Source organism: Eurytemora carolleeae, unplaced genomic scaffold (genome assembly GCF_000591075.1).
Source record: "Eurytemora carolleeae unplaced genomic scaffold, Eaff_2.0 scaffold1172, whole genome shotgun sequence".
In the NCBI taxonomy this organism is placed as follows: Eukaryota; Metazoa; Arthropoda; class Copepoda; order Calanoida; family Temoridae; genus Eurytemora; species Eurytemora carolleeae.
Window position 1 is genome coordinate 49,594 of NW_019397480.1, and position 25,805 is coordinate 75,398.

General features: G+C 33.5%; 2 protein-coding genes across 2 annotated transcripts; both read right to left on the bottom strand.

Annotated features, from left to right (window-relative positions):
* Positions 1-16: 16 nt before the first annotated feature.
* Positions 17-1,142, bottom strand: LOC111714520 (uncharacterized; the record flags this gene model as incomplete). The annotated part of the gene is given in 1 exon segment (XM_023489654.1): positions 17-1,142. A coding segment is annotated over 1 exon segment (580 nt), but the record flags the coding sequence as incomplete, so codon positions are not given.
* A 1,331-nt stretch (positions 1,143-2,473) lies between these two features.
* On the bottom strand, positions 2,474-25,805 carry LOC111714515 (coiled-coil and C2 domain-containing protein 1-like). Its single transcript, XM_023489651.1, has 25 exons — positions 25,781-25,805; positions 25,099-25,184; positions 24,562-24,624; positions 24,281-24,354; positions 23,884-23,933; positions 23,519-23,721; positions 23,005-23,101; positions 22,484-22,718; positions 22,216-22,309; positions 21,382-21,458; positions 20,339-20,405; positions 18,604-18,726; positions 18,035-18,107; positions 16,526-16,587; positions 14,616-14,663; positions 14,238-14,294; positions 7,901-8,013; positions 6,906-6,965; positions 6,605-6,683; positions 5,827-5,913; positions 5,452-5,481; positions 4,531-4,602; positions 3,330-3,402; positions 2,891-2,955; positions 2,474-2,658 (listed from the first exon to the last, which is right to left on the bottom strand). Exons 1-25 carry the CDS (start codon positions 25,803-25,805, stop codon positions 2,572-2,574), a joined length of 2,100 nt encoding a protein of 699 aa, XP_023345419.1. The 3' UTR covers positions 2,474-2,571.

Below are 25,805 nucleotides of genomic sequence, written 5' to 3' on the forward strand. Positions count from 1 at the left end.
GTAAACAGTCCCACTTGCCTAGCCAGACTCCAAAATTGTTTATCTAATTTGGATTTTCTCTGCCTAAGATCATTAGATTTCCTAATAGTTAATTCTAGTTCTTTTTTCCGTATTTCTCCCCCTAAGTCAAAGCATAACATTGATGCCGCTGTTAAGGCTTCCTGGTCCTCTGACGACCATGCCTCATTCTTGGCGTTTTTGTTAGCTCTTTTGACTGATAATTTGTTCCTGGGATTCTCTGCTCCTTGCCGTTCTTTTCGGAGCTTTCTCAGTTGAATCACTTTTCTAACTGGCTTAGGCCTGGCCCCCCCGTAAGACGCGGTATTCGCCTCAACAATTGATCGTTGCAGCAGTTTACATTTCCCGTCTAGATCTAGATGATTCCACTCATGATCACCCAGACAAGAATCCATAAGACTCTTTGCTACACTTAAATCTCTATCAGATCTTAGAAACAGCTTATTATATACCCCTACTCCAGTTGAGCCTTGTACATCTGAACATCTGAAATCAATGGAACAGCTAATAAACATTATCTCTCCTTCTACTACACAAAACTCTTTCCTTCCTGCAGGATATAATGGAATAAAAATCATTGCTCTTACTGGGGTAGCTATCCTCCTAGTTATCAGGTGTGGTGAATGCTTATGGCTCAGGAAAGGAAACAAATAGCTAATGTTAAGAAACCTAGCAAGCTGGTTAATCAACCAATTGGAAAATATGGTGTCTTCTTTCCATCTTATTCAACAATCAGGACAACTAATATAATCTTATGATCAGATATGTATCTATTTAATGGAAATTAATAAATGATAAATTATATGCTTTGTGTCTCACTAAAATCAGGAAAAAAAGAAAAGAGAACTAAGGAAGAAATGGAATTAATGAAGGAGTAAGAAATATGACAATTTATGAAATCAGAGGATGTGAATACATTATAGTAGGATGAAAAAGGATTAGTCAAACTAAAAGAAGTAATAATATGCCAACAAAGTAATTAATCATAAACTAACACTACTAACACAACCTTTCTAACTTTCGCCATCTTAAAATGTCTTGAATCATTTCCTAAACACCTTAAATTCTTTTTTTCCCTTTTTTCTCCAAGAACTACATAAGAACTTAAAATTAAAATATTTCCTGCTTCACCTCCATTAGAAATATATAATTCTTTTATTATTTTTTTTTCATTTACTTATTATTTTATAAACACAATTACATGAAGCAAAAAAAAAACTTAAACGATAAACCATTCTAAAAAAATAAAGTTATTCCTTTTATCAGTTTGATGTATATAGATTTAAAACATATGACAGTTATTTTAATAATAATTAAAACTAATTCCTAACAGCTAAAGATGTCTTTTCTTCCATTTACACAATTCAAAATTTCTTATCTTATTTTACAAGAAGGTTGGGAGGAATATATCCTGGCCGGAGTGTTGTGTTTTTGTCAAGCGATAGACTAATGATGGGCACTGATGAACATGACCTTTGCACAGGCTGATCCAATTAAAGTGCAGAAAGGATAGCACTAGTAAGTAAGAAAAAGTTAAGTAGGAGAAGTTGAGAGAGAATTTTTTACGGAGCCAGAGAACACAGAGAACAAAAAAGAAAGGAAAGGATAGATGGAAGAGAAAAGACAAAAGAAACAAAATGAATTCTTAAAAGGGAAAAAAATTCCTTATTTCTTACTTTTAACTTTTTATGACTGACTGAGAAAAGGACAAAAGAGCAAAACTCAATTATGTTTGAAAATCCAGCTTTCTACAAGTCAATGGCAAATCAACGCTTCATGCAATTAACAAAAATCATATTATTAACCAAACCAAAAAGTTAAGTCTAAGGAAAAAAAGGAAGCAAGATCAGCCCGCGTAAAATAAGTGTTCACTATGGTTTATAGGGTTACCCATAGTCAAGTTTTTAAGAAAATGGCACAACACAAAACGTTGGGGTGTATGACTTAACTAATCTTGAGCAGAACAAAATAATAGAAAGACTTTGATAACAAACTGGAAATAGATTTATTGATATTTCGTTTTTATTTGTATGCGTGAGCTTGTGCCCACAACCCTTATCCAAAAATAAATTATTAAAGATAAAAAAAAATATTGAAAGTTTGGCAAGTTAGGATAAAAAATCGTTTTTTTTCTTCAAAATAAATTTCATGAAGTACCCAAAAAAGTTTTTTTTCCTAACTTGGGTCAAATTTCAATATATTTCGATTCTGTAAATTGATTTGAATTAAAAAATTCAGCTCGGATCTAATGATGCCCAATTTGAGAAGTTTCTCAAAATTTTCATTTTCACTTATTCTAGTGATTTTTTAACATTAGACCCCATTTGAGAGGCACATTTTTGAATTTTGTGAAAAATGTATTTTAAAACTATTCCTTAGAATTCCAGGGTGGAATGCTATTTTGCTTCTGTAAAATGATTTAAGTAAAATTTCACTAAATTTCACTCCCCTAGTATCCAATATCCATGTTTATTGAGACACCCTGTAATTAAATGTATCCAATAGCAATGTTCATTGGGACACCCTGTATTTACATGTATCCAATATCGATGTTTAGAATTTGACAACCAACCATTTCTCTTGGGCCTGCTCTATCTGTTTAGATATAATTGGATTCCGTAGTCGTAGCCGTACCTCAACCTGATCAAACAAACAATCAATCAATCAATCAATCAATCAAATAATCAATTAATCAAAAAATCAATGAATGAATAAATAAATAAAACCAATTATTCCATCAATCAGTTCCATTGAACAATGAATTAAATAAAATAGTCGATGAATCAATCAGTCTATAAGTCAATAATACACTCAATCAATCAATCAATTAGTCTAATATTTAATCAACCAATCGATCAACAAATATTCCTACCTTCCCTCCAACAGGTTTCCTTCCGTCATAAAGATCAAAACTATCATGGATCTCACATCGAGTCTCTGAACGATCAAACAGATAATTTAACGAAACTCAATTTTTCAGAAATGAAAAAATAAAGTTTACTATTAAATTCAGCAATAAAAAGCCTTTAATAATAAGAAACTAATTGCCTAAGGGATTACAAGAAAACATTTAGAATTGATAAAAACAGGGGTGTATTTTAATAGAGGAAGGGGAGAGGGGTGACTTCTGAAGATCTGAGGTTAAAAAATGAAAAATTCAGCGGAAAAATCCTAAAACACTACCTAACTTATGGGAATAACAAAACAAAATGGGGGGAGGGGGAGAGAGAAAAAATGCTTTAATAAGAAAATACACATCATTTTTGAATATTTATAATTTAAAAAAAATAAATAAATAAAAGTATATTTACCAAGTGTTGCAAGTTTAATATTTGCTGTACCAAGCAGAGTATCCGATCTTAGGAACCCACCCTTACTCCAAACCTACAGTACAGTACAGTACAGTACAGTACAGTAATGAATTACGATACAACCAAAACAAATAAAATAAAATAAAAAATGTAGTGGTTTGCCAACTGCTTCCAAACTTAAGATACAGTACAGTACTGTTACAAGTTAGTGCACAGCCAGAGCGAACCGTGAATGTAAGAAATAACATTAAATACAAAAGTTGATTTATTATATTATAATAAATGAATGAATAAATAGGTAAAACAGCTGACAAATGGCATATTGAAAGAATAAAAGACTAAATTTAGAACTGCCGTCTTTAAGTCTCATCATTTATGGGTATCGTATGTCTGTCTATTATTTAGATATCCGGTTATAACTCATGAACCCTTGGACCGATTTGGAGAACTCAGTAGAACAATTGGAATGTTTATCATCTTAAGGGACGGTAAAGTTAAAATGAAAGGGGGTATAGACTGAAACCTGAGAATCTCAGGAGTTGATTGAGACATATACGACATCTATCTGATGTTCCTGTCTCAAGACATTGACAATAAACTGTGTCAAAATTATACCAAAATGTATAATGTATATATGTAAGATTAACGTCCGTATCACATGACCAGAACTCCCTCCTATACAGTATACTGGTCACGTGATACAGACGGAAGCACGTGACAATAATACTGCACTGGGTTGGAGTACTGGTGATGTAGTCCGGACGTATAAATAATATTATCAATTATATCTATTAAAGTTTTAAATTATTAAATTCAAATAATAATAGAAGCAACCTTGAGTTTCTCACGCTCCTCTGGGATATCGTTGTTTTCAGATTGGTTCAGTATTTATTGAATATGATCTGTTCGATATTACGAATCTTATACAAAATCTTACATATATATGTTTTGGTATAATTTTGACACAGTTTTATATCAATTTCTCGAGACAGGAACTTCAGATAGAGGTCTTATGGGTCTCAATCAGCTCCTGAGATTCTCAGGTTTCAGCCTATACCCCCTTTCATTTTTCCTTTACAATCTTTAAATTGAGTGGGTTGAAAAGTCCAAAAAAAAGCTGGATTCCCAAGCAAAAAGTAAGTTTACCTCTAGTTTTAATGCAGCTCTTAAAGCTGGATTCCCAAGCAAAAAGTAAGTTTACCTCTAGTTTTAATGCAGCTCTTTTTACAACACGTTGAAACGTTTTATCCCTAGGGTTTACCACCAGCATGAACTGAAATAAGACGACATTTAATCCCTTGTATTTACCACCCGCATAAACTGAAATAAGACGACATTTAATCCCTTGTATTTACCACCAGCATAAACTGAAATAAGACTACATTTAATCCCTCGTATTTACCAACAGCATAAACTGAAATAAGACTACATTTAATCCCTCGTATTTACCAACAACATAAACTGAAATAAGACGACATTTAATCCCCTATTCATTTTATGTTTATGTTTTAATTATTTTCTGGACTCCTGGCGGAGTAAATAAATAAATAAATAAAAGATCAACCATCATTTCCTGGAAATCAAGGCCGAGTTAGTAAGAAAATTTTAGATTGTTGTCTTAATATTCAATGCTAGCTGAAGGGCCCGGTGTTGCCGATGAAAAAAATTTCGAATTTTTTTAGCCTATTACACCACTCCTCCACTCATGAGTGTCCAACAAAATTTCAGCCCTATCGGTTCCGTCGTTTGGCCGGCTATTCACAACATATATAGATATATACGAATGTCTTGGTTTATTATATAGAAAGAGGTTTACGAATATTTACTGCATCAAGACTAAAAGTAAAGGACATTTTCACTTTTTTTGTTTTTCATTTTTTTTTTAATTTTTGGACATTTTTTGTTTAGATGTTTTACTATTTTTCCCCTTTAGATTTGGCGAACAAGAAAATAAGTAAAATCATTTTAGAAAAAAAACTGTCTCAGCTTTTCAGTTGATTCTCTTTTTCAAACTAAAATGAGAAAATAGAAACTTCAATATTTCTTTCCATAGATTTGTATAAAAAAATTAATAATCGTTTCTTTGAATTATTCATGAAGACAAATTTAACAAAAATCTTACCTTAGAGTCGTAAGCTGGATTGTTGGTATCCTAAAATATTAAAAATTAGATACTCCTGGAGCTAAAAATAAAATGCCTTATTTATAGGATCTAGGTTGCATGTGACCCTCCATGCAAAGATAGCCATTAGACATGCCCGATGTTTTTTAAGTAGAAAAGTATTCTATTCGGATAATTTCTTCATTGTTTCCTATAAGCAAGAAATGTACGAGTCACTTTGAAAAGAAACCACAAATAAAATTGATATGAACAAAAACATGGATATCTTATTCATGCTTGATCAGATCTAAGGTTGACGTTGTAATTCGGACATTTTTAACTTTGCATGCCGGGTCGCTTCAAATTACGTTTACAGTCCCTTTAATTCGTCCTTGCCTTAATGACTGCGGTTTTATCGATGACTGGGGTCTCTCGCGGGAATGGAAATTCCCATTTTACATAAGTGTCCACATCCTTAGGATTCTAAATATAAATAATGACGTAAGAGTTGGGAACTCTTGTATTGTGAATATCGAGATCAATGCTTAATCTCGATCTTTTGATAATCTGCAGATTAATTTGATCTTTTTTCGATATCCCGCATGGTAATTGTACCCCAGGGGTTGAATGGAACTTTAATCAAGGGAAGAATAACTAAATTGAATATAAGAAAAGGTTTAGTTTTTTTAAAGATCCTCCAATCAAAAGTCCCCACATTGGATATCGAGATCAAGCGATCGGGATTATTATTATCCAACACAAAAGTTTCCAGCTAAGGTCAAACTTATTACTGGATATTACGGGAAAGACTTAGAAAAATGCTCCGAAGCAGAATTTCTTCTGGAGTGATTTATCGCGTCTTTTTTATTGAATTATGGTTAAATTTAATGTAAAAAGAAGTACAGTTAGCACAGTTAGTACAGTTAGAACAGTTAGCACAGTTAGTACAGTTAGCACAGTTAGCACAGTTAGTACAGTTAGTACAGTTAGTACAGTTAGTACAGTTAGTACAGTTAGTACGGTTAGCACAGTTAGTACAGTTAGTACAGTTAGTACAATTAGTACAGTTAGTACATTTACTAAAAACTTTAGGTAAAACCTTCCATTGAAGTTTTAAGATTAGCAAAAAGAAACATTGCGACAAAATTTAATTAAATTTTTTTTTAAAATGTACCTTAACAACGTAATTAATTCCGGCTATAATTGTGAGCTCTAGATCATTATCTGTTAACTCTGTAAAACTCACAATCCGACTACACTCACCAATTAATCAATTGTTAATTCAAATTAAGTAATAAACTTTTTTCTTAAAAAATCATCTGCCCACCTTTATCAAAACTTTTGGGAAAACACAAGATTATTATAGAAAAAAATTAATTAATGATAAGTTAATAATTATTTATTCATTAATTGTTAATTATTTAATTTAATAATTATTAATTAATTAGAAGATGATTAATTAATTGATTAGGTTCCTGAAAGCTCTGGTCTCGTAATGAAACTGAGGAACTACATCCCCTCGCTTGAACGCAAATCTAAAAATTATTGCAAAGTTGCAAAATTGCAAAAATTCAAAATTGCAAATTGCAAAATGGGATTACCGATGTTTTCTTTATCACAATTTAATGTTTACAAGACAAGATAAGATAAGGGAGGGGAAGGATCTGAAACCCCCCATCTTGGAGAGTCCAGACCACCATCGAAGCAAACAAAATTTAGGAAATATGAGAAAAACATCGTTAATCCCAGTTTTCTTAAAAATCACCCTCTAGAGATATCACATCATTTATGTATTTATATTTATTCATCATATATTTACAATACTCAAGTTTTTGCAGTTTTCTGCTTTTCAAATAAGATAATATTTTGTAAAAAACTCTTTAAACTCTAAATATTTTGTAAACAATCCCTTTAAACTCTGAATAAATTGTCATTACTCCCTTTAAACTCTATTTTGTAAACAGTCCCTTTAAACTCTGAATATTTTCATAATAATCCTTTTGAATACTGATCATTTTGTAAACAATTCCTTTAAACTCTAAATATTTGTTAACAATTCCTTAAAACTCTGAATATTTTGTTAACAATCCCTACTCTGAATATTTTGTATACAATCTCTTTAAACTTTGAATATTTTGTATACAATCTCTATAAACTCTGAACGATTTGTAAACAATCTCTTTAAACTCTGAATATTTTGTAAACAATTCCTTTAAACTCTGAATATTTTGTAAACAATTCCTTTAAACTCTGAATATTTTGTGAACAATTACTTTAAACTCTGAATATTTTGTAAACAATTCCTTTAAACTCTGAATATTTTGTAAACAATTCCTTTAAACTCTAAATATTTTGTAAAGAATCCCTTTAAACTCTGAATATTTTGTTAACAATCCCTTTAAACTCTGAATATTTTGTAAACAATTTCTTTAAACTCTGAATATTTTGTTAATACTCCCTTTAAACTGACCTGACAGCATCAAGATCCTTCTTAGAGTGCACTGCCATCTGTTCAAACTTATTTGCACTGGAGACCTCCCCAACCTCCTTGAAATAGGTCCTGTTCGACATACACATTTTCACCTAGTAGATAATACAGTTAAGGGACTACGTTTGCACTGGAGACCTCCCCAACCTCATTGAACTAGGTCCTATTTGACATACACATCTTAACCCAGTACAGTTAAGGGACTATTTTTGCACTGGAGACCTCCCCAACCTCCTTGAAATAGGTCCTATTTGACATACACATCTTAACCTAGTAAATAATACAGTTAAGGGACTATGTTTGCACTAGAGACCTCCCCTACCTCCTTGAAATAGGTTCTGTTTGACATACACATCTTAACCTAGTAGATAATACAGTTAAAGGACTATGTTTCCACTGTAGACCTCCCCAACTTCCTTGAAATAGGTCCTGTTCGACATACACATCTTAACCTAGTAGATAACACATCTCAACTTAGAAGATAATACAGTGAAGGGACTACATTTGAACTGGAGACCTCCCCAACCTCCTTGAAACAGGTTCTGTTCGACATACACATCTTAACCTAGTAGATAATACAGTTAAAGGACTATGTTTCCACTAGAGACCTCTCCTACCTCCTTGAAATAGGTCCTGTTTGACATACACATCTTAACCTAGTAAATATTACAGTGAAGGGACTATGTTTGCACTGGAGACCTCCCAAACCTCCTTGAAATAGGTTCTGTTCGACATACACATCTTAACCTAGTAGATAATACAGTTAAGGGACTATGTTTGTACTGGAGACTTCCAAACCCTCCTTGAAATAGGTCCTGTTTGACATATACATCTTCACCTAGTAGATAATTCATTTATTCTTAAAGATTCCAAGAATCTATACAAAAACAACAAAAAAATACCTTCTTTCATACTTAATCATTAAAAGAATTAGTTTTGTCATTATTATTATTAAAAAACAACCGTTTTATTCAATGAAGTCCTGTCCACCATGCTTATCTATGGATAATGCTATACTACCCCGAAAGGAGACTTTTTTCTGAGCAGTCTGCCTGGAACAGCCCAATTTCTGGGACTCTTCAAATTATAACAATAGTAAAACATCAGGTATATCTTTGGAAATTTAAAATATTCTTATTTTAATTGTACACGAGTCTTGCAGAAAGATCAGCAACAAAAAGCTATGCTAATTAGAGGGAAGATGGATGCAAAGTGCACTGTAAACCAAGTACAGGGTGTCCCATGAAAAATGACAGTAGCAAGACGTCTTGAAGGTGGTCTTTGATCTTAGAATTTGCGACATTTAAACATGAACCTTATTTAAGATGTAGAATTCTAGAATTAATAATTTCTTGGCATTTCCAAAATGAAGTCTGCCTTTTTTTTGCTTTCAATATTACCGGAGATATGAAGAATTTTGTTCAGGTTTTGACAATTTTGGTTTAATTTATTAAATTGAAATCTGAAGGAAATTCTGAATACCTCCAGTAATGTTTGTTATACAACTCTTTATTTATAAGCACTAAATAGATATTTTAATTTCTATAGTACACATTATAACGTAAAAATGTCTCTGAACTTCACTAAAATCCGTGACCAGCGGATATTCTCTTCATGTTTCTGGAGGGACCACCACTTCCTGGGTATAGGCAGTAATTTAAGTGAAATGAGTTCTTGATTTGGGATAGACAGCTGAGTTCATAGACTTGGTGTAGTTGTTTCTTGCTCACTGCAAGAGACTGTTATCATCGGCTAGATTCCAGTTCATGCATGCTTTCAGTAGCTGACTTCCTCTGAAGTTCTTATCCATCACTCTCTGAAGAAATCTTAACTTGCTGAGCTTTATAAGCAGTCTGATTGGTTTCCAGCCTAGCTCAACCTGGACTACTGCTTTTGCTGTAGATTGAGGTACACCTAATAGGGCTTTCCCTACTTGATTTTGTAGCACCTCTGACTCCTCCACTACCGACTTAAAAATTGGAATTGCATCCATTGCATATAGGATTCCCAGGATTGCAATGTTTAGCCAGACTGCTGAAGCTGATGATATATTATCTAGAAGCTGATGAGAGGTTCTGAGGATCACATTCTTATACATCTTTGCCCTGTTTACCATATCCAGTCCTTTCCTATGTGAAGTGTGCCAGGAAGACAAGTATTGTTGAATTCCAAGATATTTATAGTTTGTGACATGACCTACAACTTCTCCTTTCAGTATATCGGAATCCTGGATTGAGCATAATAACTCCGCTAACAACAAGATGACCTTTGTTTTGCCTATTGATATTCTCATTTTGAAGTTCATACACCATGTTTCCAGAATGATTTTCAATTCTTCTAAAGATTTTGGGGAATTTGAGATCAGGATAATATCATCCACAAATAACAGAATATTTACTAACTCTCCAGATTCCAGTCTGACTCCTACTCCACTGGCTCTCATACTAGAGCTCAACACTGACAAATAGATTATGAAGAGGATGCTGCTTAGGTTGCAGCTTTGACTGAGGCCACATTTCTGAAATTGTTTCCTAGTTCTCTTGCCCAATGCTGCTGTTGATATATTATCCAAAAAATTGTAGCTCGATAAAAAGTTAATGAACTAATTATTAATTACATTGAGATGCTTGAGTTTGGCTAGGAGTACGTCTATGTCCACCCCATCATACGCCACTTTTAGATCAACAAATAGGAAATGTGATAGTTTTTTGCTTATTTTTGTTTATCTCTAGGATTGAATTGAGGATGAATATATTATCGCTACATGTTCTTGACTACCTGAAACCTAGTGCTTCATTATAAATAATAGTTCATTATACATTTTAGAAATATTACATGATGGGTTTCTCCATCAAAGTCCAGGGAGGAACAAGATTAATTCTGACAAAACTCAAAAACATAAACCATTACATCCTGCATACATTTTATATCTCCGAAGTAGATATCGGGTCCCAGTTCATCCTTGATTTCCATGGAAACAATGTGGTCAATTTTGACCATCCACAACAGGCGACACAGGAGATGGCTGACTAGGCCTATGGGCTTGTCATTGTCATCTGAAGTAAAAGATTGGCGGTGTATATATACTATGCTGTAACAACAGAGCAAAACTGGAATGTCTGACAACTTCTTCTAATCCTTGAGTTCCTTAACAAGAAGTCTGATGGGATTCTCGGTTGTTTGTATAAGTGTAGGTTCTCCAGCAGTTTAATATCTTGGATAGATTATAGAGGTTGCCCTGGTATGCCAGCACTTTCTACAGGACAGATCTGAACCTGACTCATAAAACTGCTCATAATAGCATTGAATTAGACCTATATGCAACTTCTTACTTCTCCAAAATCTAGAGTATTCTCAGTGTGTTGAGAGACTGGTGAGGTGCTCCTTCAGATTTTTGGTTTCATCTTAGGCACAAGCCAGAAAAAATCTGTCCTGGGAGAGAGAGGATAGAGGAGATTCTTTTACTAGTTTCATAATTATTTCACTGTTAACAAGAAAGGGTTCATACATATCTTTTAAAGTTTCACAAGCAACACTATCTACAGTTTCATCAATGATCCAGGAGAAGTAGAACTCACTAGTAAATGAACCATTTCTAAATCTCTTTAAACAAATACTGTTCACAATATCAGAGAGCTCCACATTTCTAAATTGGACAAGTCTGATCAAACTTGAGTCACATGATAGAGGTGAGAATGTATCATTCATGGAGATCTACTGACAGTCAACCTTTACTTCACTGCCATACTCAGAATGGGTAGCTCAAAGGTGAAAGGAAGCAGGGTTGATGGCAAACAAAGGTGCTAGATACTGACAGACATCTTTATCCATATGGGCCTTGATGATGTCAAACTGAGAAACCTCTACCTTGTTTGTTTCAACCAATCTATGAGTATTGTTGCAGAACACTCCATTAACAACACTAAGAGTAAACTTTATATCTCTTTTAGGCTGCTTTAAATACCTCTCCTGTAGATGTGTAGGAATAATGAATTCAGGAGAGAGTAAATAAGCATAGTTGCAAGGGGTTGATCCTCTTCACCACCAGTTCTCAAATGCCTCTAGAACTGTTTCCTGACTACATTTTTTTTATTTTTTTAATCATCAAGCTTAATTTAGTTAGATCCAGGTTTAGTAGTGTGGTTTATTCAGCTTAAAAGTATGCACAACGACTGCTGAGAGTTTGAAGCAGGGAGAATTCTGACTGAATGTTTTAGAGGATAGTTTCTTTACAAGTTCAGAGTTAAGTTCTGCTGGGAGCTGTACAGTTTAGATGTTTTGTTTACTGGTGTACAGACATGGTTAATGGGGAAGATTAGATTGGATGAGAGATTATTGAAGGTTGAGTTGATCTCCTGCTCTAGATAAGTATCTTGACTGGGGTTATTGTATATGAACAATTCTTTTCACCCATCTTTTCTAGTTGAATACACCAACCTTCTTGTTCCCTCCAGGGGAGCATTCTGCAGAGAATCTTCAAGTAAGGAAAAGATCTCCAGGAGGAACTATGAACTATCTCCCTCTTACTCACATTTTACTTCCAGACCTCACAGAAGTTTGTCATCCACCTAGTATTCTCATCCTCTCAACCTACTCCAGAATAGCTTTTATAATCAGCTGTAATGCTACAAGCTTGTCTCCATTAAAGGAACACTTGGTGGGAAGAGATAAAACTATAAAAAGGTAACTCTGAAATATATGCCAGAAGTGTAAAATTGAGCTGAGGTAGAAAACATTATCCAGGGTTTGAATACCCCCAGTAAGACTTAACTTACACTGAACTTTATTCTTCTTTGTGTCAGGATTATATAGGGTTTCTATTCACAAAACTTGTGCGCAATTTTTGCAGAACAAAACGCAAAATTTTTGTTTCTTTGCACATCAGTTTTGGGCGAAAAAACAACAATTTGCTCAATCCTTCGAAAAAGTCATTTCGCGCAAAATTGCCCTATTCCGCTCTAGCAAAACTGAAATTTTGCACAATTCCGCAATTTCGTAAAAATCAAACGGTTGGTGACGGTGTGTGTTTCTTAGAATTCAATTCTTCCAGTGCTGGAAGGTTTTGTACCAAGATCCGAAACAGATTGTCGAGTAAAAGTCTCGACAACTTTAGTTTTGGACATGCATAGTGGATTTTTCAGGCATTGGTTACTTTCTTGCATTATTCTATATGAGATTAAAAAAGATTTCAGAAGTTTGATTAAAAAGAATTAAGAATATAATTCATATTTGATTAGGCAAAGCTTTTAAGGGTCACTTGAAATTATTTAATACGACTAAAATTTTGCCAAGTTTCACACTCTCTAATTTCTATTTTATTAATTTTGGTCCCTTAATTTAAACTTTTTGTAACTGGAAGTAACCAATTGAGTGTAGTATAATCGTTATCATACTCGTATGTTAATATTTTTTTTATGTATGGAATAAATCTTCGGTTGTTTAATTCTAAGCTTAGAATATCAATTTTTGACAATTTGCCTAAAAAGTTACATTTTGCGTAAAACTTGCGGTTTTGCGCATAACTAAAATTTCGTTTCATGCGCAACTTTTGCAAAAAATATTTCCGGTTTTGCGCAAAATAAATAGCGCAAAACTCATTGTGTTTGAACCGCAAAAATAGCGCAAATTTTGCGCAAAAGATTTAGCCATTTCGTGGAAACCCTAGGATTATATTTCACTGTTTCCAACATACTTGACTCCACACAAACTTCATTAGAGCTCTTTCTCTTCTTATCCATCTTAAAAACTAAGATAAAATAAAAATTCTTAAACACAATTGAAATGATACACAAAGAACCTCTTAACTTAAAAACTGAATCTTGTTAAGCACCAAGTGACCAAATCTCCGGTAATATTGAAAGCACAAAAATGGCAGACCACACTATGAAAATGCCAGGATTAGAGAAATTAAGTGATCATTGTTTTCAAGAATTATAAATGTATAAGAGGGGATTGGACCTTGATAGTCCTTGAAGAGTGGAAATTAGCAACCGCTCAGCTTTAAACAGGTAAGATCGGGTGAAGCTAGTGATAGGCTGTTGCAGGGTACGTGACTATGATCATGCCTTTCCTCCAGGTTGTACCCCTCCTCGTAGTAGGTGGCCAGGTTGGTTCAGGACTTTTCTTACCGGTACGAGTCGGATAGTCCTGTAGGCGGTCTGGGTTGCCCAAGATGGGGCTTCTTGCAGATCTCATCTCACATAATCACATAATCACCAATTAATGCCACAAATTATTTTTAAGACCAACAGTAACAATTCAAATCGTCTCTCAACTGTCATATTTGATGGGGACAAACATATAATTAAACTTTATTTACCTGGGCAATAAGATCCTGTTCAAGTTTACTAAACATTTCTTCTCTATCTCCAGTAACCTGATCAAATATGTAGATTAACCAATGAATTAATCAACCAATCAACAAATTCAAGTTCACTTAACATTTCCTCTTAATCTCCAGTAATATAATCAAATATAATTTGCTTAAATCAATCAATCAATCAATGATATTTGTTTTTATCTTTTATCTTTTTTGAACTTAAACTTTAGACAAAAAGTTGTCATTTTTCTGATCTTTGAAAACAAATTCTGCAGATTATAGAATGTTAAATATTCAAACACGTAAATATAAGAGGCTTTAGGTCCTTGAAGAACAAAAAACCTATTTATCTTTTAAGAAATATACTATATTCTATACCTGACAATCCTCTTTGCTGAGAATCTCAAAATCCATATTTGTTTTCACCTAGAACAACAATAATGTTTAAGCAAAATTTAAATAAAGATGATTAAGACAAAGTGGACTCTAAGGGACTACAAGCTTAATTTCTAGTTGCACTCATTGCAAAGCTTTGACTGATCATTGAGGCCAGAGAACTTGGTGTGTTTATTTCTCAATTAGTGTTAGAATTGCCATAAAACCAGAGTGTACATACAATGTGAACTCAACACAGCTGATGCTACAAGTATAACTCAAAAACTCATCAAACATCTATGTCAACCATTAACATATATGAACACCACAAACCTCTCTTTCATGTTTTAATTGACCAACATGTCATACAAATACATTTCTAGCTTATTAATTTTTAAATAAAAACCAATTCTTCCATGGTGTCTTTGCAGGCCAATATCTAATTCTCAATTCAGAGACATTGGTAAGGAATTAGGTAAAACTGGGATTAAATAACAAAAGAAAAGTGTTTCAACTAAACATGCCCAGTTAAACTAATTATCTAGAGGCTAAAATCCATAACTGTACCTATTCCAAATAATTTCCATTATCAGGGTTACCCAGTAAGGATGAAAAGTCACTTATATAGAGAAACCACAGTTGCAAATTATCAGTTTTCAAAATTGTAACCATGGATATCTAATTCATACTTTGCTTTTATGGGTACTGCTGTGAATCTACACTCAATAAATGGAAGGTCACATGAAATTACATTTACAGACTCTTTAAAAAGTCCCTTTTTACTTCCTCCTTCCGTAAATGAAATAAATGACTTCACATCTAGGATACAACACTAAAACCATGCTGATTGTTGCTGTGCTGTGAAATTACGAGAAAAGACGACATTGTTTCGACACTAAAACAGGGGACTATATATTTTATTTTATTTTCCTCCAAAATAATTTGTTTCTCCATAATGTTGGGAAGAATACAAAGTTAATTTTCTGCAAGTTGATTTTGATATCTTTCTATCTTCTGCAACTAAATGTGACTTTAAAAAAAAGAGCTTCTGTTTTGTTTATTCAAAAGTTATAATCTCCCTGATTTAAGTCAGTATCGTTTTTAATAGAAAAGCTTTGATTTAGGTCTGTTTCGATCTTAATTATAAATTCCCAGCTCTGATGTAAGTTAATTTTGTAAATCAAGATATATCAGTTCTTAATTAAGCCAGTTCCGTCCATCTATAAATTCCCAACTTTTAATTTAAAGGGACTGTAAAGGAAAAATGACAGGGGGTATAGAATGAAACCTGAGAGTCTCAGGCGTTGAACGCTACATATAAGACATCTATCTGATGTTTCTTGTCTCGAGAAATTGATATAAAACTGTGTCAAATTTATAGGAAAATTCATAAATATGCAATTCAAATTCTTCCGTTAAAAAATGACCATCTCTGCAGATAAATTTCTATTTTTATTCTTGTCACCATCACACTTTTCATTGATTCCGACCTATTTATTGTTGTGCTTAGCGCTGGTGATAACAACATCTAGAAAAGTGCTAGTCCGAGTAGAAAATTTTGATAGGCCTGCAAAGGTCTGGTGGGGGTAATCAAATCAAATCAAATCATGAGTGTAAGGGAAAGCTTTAGGCTCCATTCTACAGCCTGGAGTTTCAAGTCCTGCCTGATTAACAATATTTCTGCAAATTTTGAACCAAAAAAAAAGGGCGGGTTTATGATTTTAACACCACTCCTGTGCACGCCCATGTAAATTCTTCTACAAGCTTTTTAACCTTGTTAAACTTTCTACAGCACAGAATGTTGGTAATTGAAAGGGAGGGACGGGTCAAATTAAATATTTCATTTTCCAGATTTATTTCCTAAAATATGAGTTTAAAATGGCGGTCCAAAACTGTCTGTATGTTTGTCATACCTGCATCTGAGGTGGTACAGGGAGTGTGGTCATGTCTACAGGTAGTCCCGCCTTGCTTACCTCTGCACATTTAGTTCAATAATTCACCACTAGATGTAGTGTAAAAACAACAAAAATTTAATTTAGTTGAATAATTCACCACTATTGGCTTCAAAAAAGAACAAAAATATGATTTAGTTCAATATTTCACCAGTATAGGTCTCAATAAAGAACACAAATTGGATTCAGTTAAATATATTACCAATATTGACTAAAAAAAAAAAAATAGGATTTAGTTCAATATTTCACCAGTATAGATCTCAATAGAGAACACAAATTGGATTCAGTTTAATATTTCACCAATTCTATTAGAGGTCACGATAAAGAATTTAAAAATTGGGTTTAGTTCAATATTTCACCACTAGAGTTCTCAATAAAAAACAAAAATAGGATTTTGTTCTATATTTCACTATTAGAGCTCTCAATTAATAACAAAAATAGGATTTAGTTCAATATTTCACTATTAGAGTTCTCAATAAAGAACAAAAATAGGATTTAGTACAAAATTTCACTATTAGAGTTCTCAATTAATAACAAAAATAGGATTTAGTTCAATATTTCACCATTAGAGTTCTCAATAAAAAAACAAAAATAGGATTTAGTACAATATTTCACTATTAGAGTTCTCAATAAAGAACAAAAATAGGATTTGGTACAATATTTCACCATCAGAGTTTTCAATAAAGAACAAAAAATGGATTTAGTTCAATGTTTCACCATTAGAGTTCTCAATTAAGAACAAAAATAGGATTTAGTTCAATATTTCACCATTAGAGTTCTCAATAAAGAACAAAAAATGGATTTAGTTCAATGTTTCACCATTAGAGTTCTCATGAAGAACAAAAGTAGGATTTAGTTCAATATTTCCCCACTAGAGTTCTCAATAAAGAACAAAAAAAGGATTTAGTTCAATATTTCCCCACTAGAGTTCTCAATAAAGAACAAAAAAAGGATTTAGTTCAATATTTCCCATTAAAGTTCTCAATAAATAAAGAACAAAAAATGGATTTAGTTCAATGTTTCACCATTAGAGTTCTCAATAAAGAACAAAAATAGGATTTAGTTCAATATTTCACCATTAGAGTTCTCAATAAAGAACAAAAATAGGATTTAGTACAATATTTCACTATTAGAGTTCTCAATAGAGAACAAAAATAGGATTTAGTACAATATTTCACCATTAGAGTTCTCAATAAAGAACAAAAAAAGGATTTAATTCAATATTTCACTATTAGAGTTCTCAATAAATAACAAAAATAGGATTTAGTTCAATGATTCACCATTAGAGGTCTCAATAAAAAAAAAACATTGTTTAGATTAATATGTGTTCAACGGTACCGTTGTGAATCAGACACACCACTCTAAAAAAGTAGGGTCTCATAAAATCATGCTGAAAGTACCTAAATGTGTACAACTTCAAAAAATTGAATCAAATTAAATGTCAACATTTGATAATAAAACCAAATGTTCCTATGAGTTTATTTATACTAAGAGCTTGTTTCAGGTATTCCCGGGCCATATCAGTCTGACCCTGCTGCTTAGCCTGAAAAAAAACCATTTGAAAAAACAACTATTTTTTTAAATAGATTTAACTTTTTTTTAAATGGAAATTGTAAAGCTTGAAATTGAAATTGAAATGAAATAAAAAATCTCGACAACTTTTTCTTCTTCACATTTTTAAAAGACAATATGAAGTTTAAAATTGAATTAACCTACAGAGATAACCAGTAGAGAGTGGACTGAAAGTTGTATTTTTAACTATAACAAATTCAGAAATATAATGCTGATTCAAAAAACGGAACAAAGACAATCTATTTAGGTTTACTATGACGTTTCTGTCTTCTCTTTCCTTGTAAAGCAGATTCTTTCTCTCAAACATACCTACAGCTGCTCCCTACCTGTGCAGCAGCTTCTTTAAACAGCTTATTTCTTTTTAACAACCCTACAGCTACAGCTAATCCCTACCTGTGCAGCAGCTTCTTTCAGCAGCTTCTTTAAACAGCTTATTTCTTTTTAACAACCCTACAGCCGCTCCCTACCTGTAAAGCAGCTTCTTTAAACAACTTCTGCCGCTTCTCCAACCCCATCAGCTGCTTCTCCTGCAGGGACATCATGGAGGTCTGTCTACTTACTTTTCCACCTGGAGAAACATAGATAACAATCTAGGAATACTTACTTTTCCAACTTTGGAAACTTAGTTAAACCACCTGGGGAAACAAAACTTTGTTAAACCACCTGGGGAAACTTAGTTAAATTAACCTGGGGAAATTAGTTATTCCACCTGGGGACACATAGGTTAGACCACCTGGGAAACTTAATAATACCATCTTGGGAAACTTTGTAAAATCTTCTTGGGAAACTTAGTTATACCACCCGGGGAAAACTTAGTTGAACCACCTGGGGAAACTTAATTAAACCACCCACGAAAACTTAATTAAACCACCCACGAAAACTTAATTATACCACTCGGGGAAACCTATTTAAACCCCCTGGGAAAACTTAATTATACTAATCCGTTCCAACCCTGTGCCAAATCATTTAAAATAGAGCTCAACACACATTTGACAATAAAAACCAAACATCTGTTATCATCATTATAGACTTTTTAAATTTATTAAATTTACTGACTTTATCAAGCAGTAAAAAAAGTAGATTTTTCTTAGATGTGACTCAATTGGGAGTTATTCTTATTCCTGTTTTCTTAGTACAGTGATAACCAGAAAACTGTGAAATAAGCAATCATTAAGCGTATTTGATGCTGTCACAAAGCAAATAAATTTAAATCAATTATTTAGTTAAATTGTTCTGTTTACACTGCACAATTGCGGTTTCCATGTTCATTGTTCATTGGATCATTGAAAGTCATAACTTGAGTTTTGAAGTTGTCATCCTATTCCAGGAATTTCTGGTTTTCACCGTAGGATTTGATTTAAGATTTGAAAGAGATAACATGTAAGTTAACATTAGGAAAAGTAATTTCCGAAGAAAATAATTAAATAGGCAATCAATCATTATTAAGTAAAAATCCAGTTTAATTAACTAATAAAACTACCAAATAATGAAAATCACAAATACAGAAAAACACGCATCTACAATCTGAGGCCCTCAATTTAATAGTTTGAAAAAATATAGCCTCAAGACTAAGCTTCCATTGAGACTAAAATAAGAATAAAGCTTTTTCTTTTATCTAATTTGAAGCTATCAAATCACTTTGACATAACTCATCAATTTGGATCTAGCTTGAAACTTGAACCGGGCTGCAAGCTTAATTTTAAGTGACCCTTCATGCAAAGATGGCAATGTCCGATTCACAATGATACTCTTAAAACCTTCAACTGATCAGATATTTGGAAGATACCAGTCGTTTTGTCTGACTCGAAAGTTTTTTTATGTCCGCTTCTCCACTGCTTCTTATAAACAAGAAATGCGCAAATTACTTATGCAGAGAACCCACAAATGAAAATAAACATTTCAAAGAAACAAACACATTGATAACTAGTTCACATGATCAGTGTAAGATCTCTAAGGATCTAAATGTCGTCTTGTTCAGGGTATCTCCAAACCAAACAAAAGTCAATATCTTCCAAAATATTGTTCTGATAAAGTTTTTAAGCGTACTATTGTAAATCGGGCATTGTAAGCAAGGTTACTTGAATTTACGCTTACAGTTACTTTAAGAATCATCTTAAAAATTTCAAAAAGAAAGATTTTAAAAGTTTAAGATATTGTAAAGTTGGATCCGGATCCATTTTCCCACAGAACGTGTCCGCATTAATATCCAGTACCTGGATGGTTTGTGAGGGGTATAGGAGCATATCCTGGTGGATCAGGCAGCTCTTCTCTGTTTCAATCAATCAATCAAATTAATTATTCTTGCTCTATATAGTTGACTAACAAAATCGTTTACAAATTTGAATACTCAAATATATGGTTGCAAAGATACATTTAAGTTAACACTCTATAAATAGCAAATAGATGAGCAGGTTCTCTATTATGATAATAATTAATAGCCTGTGAAAAAGGAAACTCACTAATAATTTAGCGCCTTTTGTTACACATGATTTCAGAGTTTTCGAAAATAAACGAAAGATAATCATTTTTTATTAGGACTCGCTGCATTTCCAGTTGGAAGTTTCCCATTGGTCGGAAACTGCTCCACTATGAGAGAGAGTTTACTATTGGCCCGTCTAAGCCGAGATCTACCTGAGAAATAAAACCCGACTCATTCCATACAAAGAGCTTGAGTAGTGAACAACAATGTTATCAGTTCTTGAATAGAGTCGTTTCTCATGTTTAACTTTTCAGACTCTCGCAATGGTTTGATTAGACTAGATCCTTTGTATATATTTCATCTTTTAGGACGCCAACATATGTAGGTACGACCTTTGGTTTGGGTTCTATTTTTGAATTTCCCGCCTGCGCATTAAAAGGCGTATGCCCCGTCACATTTCGTAAACTTCATTAGAGTTTGTGTCATTTTGGAATCCTAACTTTTAGTTTTAACATTTATATTTATCTAAAACTGTATAAGAAAATCCTAATATTCTTTTTCTTATACAGATTTGATCCATTGAAACGTGTTCCAGAAAATTAAGAATGGATTACGTACTTCAAGATTCTTGATTCGCGGGATACAAAGAATGGTTACACGAAAAATGGAATCTAGGTAAATAAAAGGGATTCTTTAAGTATACGAATTTGGTTTTATTTCCACCGATTCGCGCTTAACACCTTTTTACTATTTAATTATAGTTTTATTAAATGATTTTCTGTTTGATTACTTATTAAATTGCTTGATTGATTGATTAATTGATTTCCTTGGAATAGGTCGCCCAGCAGCTAAAAGTTTCAATGCCTCTTGATACTGCTTCACAATACGACCCATTCTTCTAGCCTAGTAGGTCATATTATTAGAGATTAGATAAATTTGGAATCTTTAAAATAAGGATGAAAGAAGTAGACTAACTTTTTAAATGTTTCCATCCGCCCTAGCTCTATTTTCCTCCGCCCTGTATTTTCAAAGACCTACCTTTGAACTGTTGTCCTCCGCCTTAGCTTTATTCTCCATCCGCCCTGTATTTATATTAGACCAACCTTTGAACTGTAAGCTCTATATTCCTCCGCCCTGCATTTATTCTAAACCAACCTCTGAGCTGTTTACCTCCGCCTTAGTTATAGTTTCCTCCGCCCTGTTTTATGTAAAACTAACCTTTGAACTGTTTCCCCCCGCCTTAGATCTAGTTTCCTCCGCCCTGTATTTATGTTAAGCCAACCTTTGAACTGTTTCCCTCCGCCCTAGCTTTATTCTCCTACCCCCTAAATTTATATTAGACCAACCTTTGAACTGTTTCCCTCCGCCTTAGCTTTATTCTCCTCCGACTTGTATTTATGTTAAACCAACCTTTGAAATGTTTCCCTCCTTAGCTCTAGTAGCTTCCGCCCTGTATTTATGTTAAACCAACCTTAGAACTGTTTCCCTCCGCCTTAGCTTTATTCTCCTCCGACTTGTATTCAGATTAGACCAACCTTTGAAATGTTTCCCTCCTTAGCTCTAGTAGCTTCCGCCCTGTATTTATGTTAAACCAACCTTAGAACTGTTTCCCTCCGCCTTAGCTTTATTCTCCTCCGACTTGTATTCAGATTAGACCAACCTTTGAACTGTTTCCCTCCGCCTTAGCTCTAGTTTCCTCCGCCTTGTATATATCCAACCTCTGCTCCAGAGACTCTTTTATACTAAACCAAAAAAGGTAAAATAATTAACACAAAAAGAAAAAATAGCTATAAAAACAGCTATAAAATTAGCTATATAAAAACAACTTAAGGATGAGACTTTATTGACGATCTGCTGAAACTCTTCAAATATAAGAGCTGAAAAGTTATCTTACATACAGACTTTTATGGTGTATCAATGTGTTTTACAGACAAAATTGCATGGGAATAAAGAAGTCTGAAGTTTCATCTTTTGAGGGTAATCCAAAATTTATTTTTTTCTTTGTAAAAATAGTTCCAAAATTCACCTGAGTGATATTATTAGATGATTGCTGAACAACTCCTACTTCTACTCCTCCACCGGCTCCCTGTCCTACTCCAACTACTCCACTTCCACCTCCACTAGCAGCCTGGACACCTGCACCATCACTTTCAAGAACCAATCCTGAACATTCAAATATGCAATTCCGATTTTGTTTGACAAACACAGATTTAGTTGAAACCAATAAATTTTTGACATTTTTGAGAAAAACATTTAAATTCTAAATTCTGTGCTGATGCTGATGATCATCCAAAACTCTTTGTGTGAATATTGAATAAAGAAGGTTTTAGTTCCATATTTTCTGAATTTAATTGTTAAAAAATGAATTAAAATCGCGTTTCTTTTAGAAAACTATTTCTAGTGACTAATTTTTGAGATACCTGTCTGTACAGTGTACATAGTACTGTACCTGGTAAGTTGCTTATATCAACACTAGCATCTGACTGTAGTTGTACAATCAGCTGATCACAGTACTTTATCCGTCGCATGTACTCAATAGCTGAGTTCTAAGCAGACATGTTGGAATAAAAATCAACTACAGAATTACACACAAAGAATAAAGCTTAAAGGGATTGTAAGCGTAATTTCAAATAACCCTACATGCGAATATGGCAATTCAAGATTGGCAACAGTACCCCTGAAAGCTTTGTCAAATTTTGATCAAAATATGAATTAGAACTCCATGATTCAATTTACTTTGCGGTTTCTCTGCAAAAGTGACTTGCGCATCTTTTGCTTATAAGAAACTATCAGAGTTAAACACTTTTTGATTCAGAAAAACAACATTTTAATCATGATCAAGGTTTTAAGGGTACCGTTGTAAATCGGGCCCGGAGGGTTTCTTGAAATTACGCTTACAGTCCCTTTAAGAAAAGGGTCAAAGTATTACGTCAACTTCGATAATTTCAAAACATGATTCCTTCCTTGTCTCCATTATTTTTAGCCGCCATGGCCAAGGCCTTCAGCTCTTTCCGCCGATCTTCTACTATCGATGCTTGTGATGGCGGGATGGACGGAAAAGCCTCCTCAAGAGGCGGAGTTATTTTCCGAGGCGGGGGCGGAGGGGCTCGCCGGAGGACAGGTTCCTCTGGATTAGAAGCAGGGGGTAGGGCTGGTACAGACTCTTCTATACAAACAGTGTAGATATTATCCTTAGGTTTAAGCAGGGGGTAGGGCTGGTACAGACTCTTCTATACAAACAGATTAATCCGGCCCACCATCCAAACACGGATTAATGTTTTCTGAAGGGATTAACAATACACAAGGGTTGAGCTCAGATCTATGCTACCTGGTTCTCTTCTCCGGCCCACGCTAATCTGAGGAGGAATATCGTCTTCACTATAAAACAAAAACTTATTATAATGTACTGATTCTTATATATTTAATGGGTAAATGGTAAATATAAGAAATTGTTTATTTCTGTATTTAACGTCACATTTTATTTCTTAAACTTGATGAACTTAGATCAAAAAGAAATTGTTCATATATATGCAATCAATCAACTAATTAATCAATCATTCAGCCAATCTCTCAATTAACCAATCAATCTCTCTATTAAGTTATTAACCAATCAATCAGTCAATTAATCAATCATTCAATCAATCAAATCAGTCAATTAACAAAAAAATCAACAAATCGGCCATCAATCAATTAACCAATCAATTTCCCCTTTCAACAGGATTTACCTGACCGGTTGACCAGCACGAACAGCCCGCTCCAACTCCTGAAGAGTTTTTGTGCCCCGGTTAAACCTACGGGCCTGAACCACAAATATTCAAATTACCATTCTTGTCTTGTAGATATTTCATAGTCAATCAAACGAAATGTTTGAATTTAAGATCTTAAAAAAATTGACAATTTACTAATTTTCTTGGGAAAATAATCTGAAATCATATTTTTGGCCTTGACACCATTTAAGAAGATATTTATAAAAAAAATCTGAAAGAAAAAAAATTCAAATATTTTCCTTGCTAGTCTCTCCATTGTAGTTTGCTATATTCTCGGCCTCACGGTAGATCTGTATTCGGCTCTAGAACAGCATATTCGGGATATAATGGAGTTTTTCAAGTAGATAATAGAGTTAATCAAGGTTATAATGGTGTTAATTAGGGATATAATGGAGTTTGTCAAGGATATAATGGAGTTAGTCCAGGTTATAATTAAGTTAATCAATGATAAAATGGAGTTAGTCAAGAATATAATGGAGGTAGTCAAGTATATAAAGGAGTTAGTCAAGGGTATACTGGAGTTAGTCAAGGATATAATGGAGTTTATCAGAGTTTACTGGAGTTAGTCAAAAATATAATGGAGTTAGTAAAGGATATAATTGAGTTTATCAAGGATATAATAGAGTAAGTCAAGAATATAATGGAGTTTGTCAAGGATATAATGGACATTAATCAAGGATATAATAGAGTTAGTCAAGGATATAATGGAGTTAGTCAAAAATATAAATGTAGTTAGTTAAGGATAGTGTACTGGGGTATAATAAAGTATAACAAACCTGTATTGTACTAAGTAAACTATCCCCTCCATAGACTGGTTGTTGTTGTAAAGGATGAACGGTGGCAACCTCTTCAGTTAAATCATCTGGATAGATAGATAAAAGGATTGTTTACATATTTGAATAAGCATTTAATATAACAATATTTGGAATTGTGAAGACTACTGCCAGATTTGGGCAGATTCTATAATATTTCCGTCGAAAAAAAACACGATTTTAACTTAAGTTTCGAGGGTTTTATTCAATTTAATATGAACTATAAAATGTGCAAGTAATATTTTAAATTCTATGAAATTAATAAAATGTACTATCTTCCACATTTCTGATCAGATAAAGATTATTTTTTACCTACCTAGTCCATGCAGTTCAGCTAGAAGCTACCTACCTAGTCCATGTAGTTCAGCTAGAAGCTACCTACCTAGTCCATGTAGTTCAGCTAGAAGCTACCTACCTAGTCCATGTAGTTCAGCTAGAAGCTACCTACCTAGTCCATGTAGTTCAGCTAGAAGCTACCTACCTAGTCCATGTAGTTCAGCTAGAAGCTACCTACCTAGTCCATGTAGTTCAGCTAGAAGCTACCTACCTAGTCCATGTAGTTCAGCTAGAAGCTACCTACCTAGTCCATGTAGTTCAGCTAGAAGCTACCTACCTAGTCCATGTAGTTCAGCTAGAAGCTACCTACCTAGTCCATGTAGTTCAGCTANCAT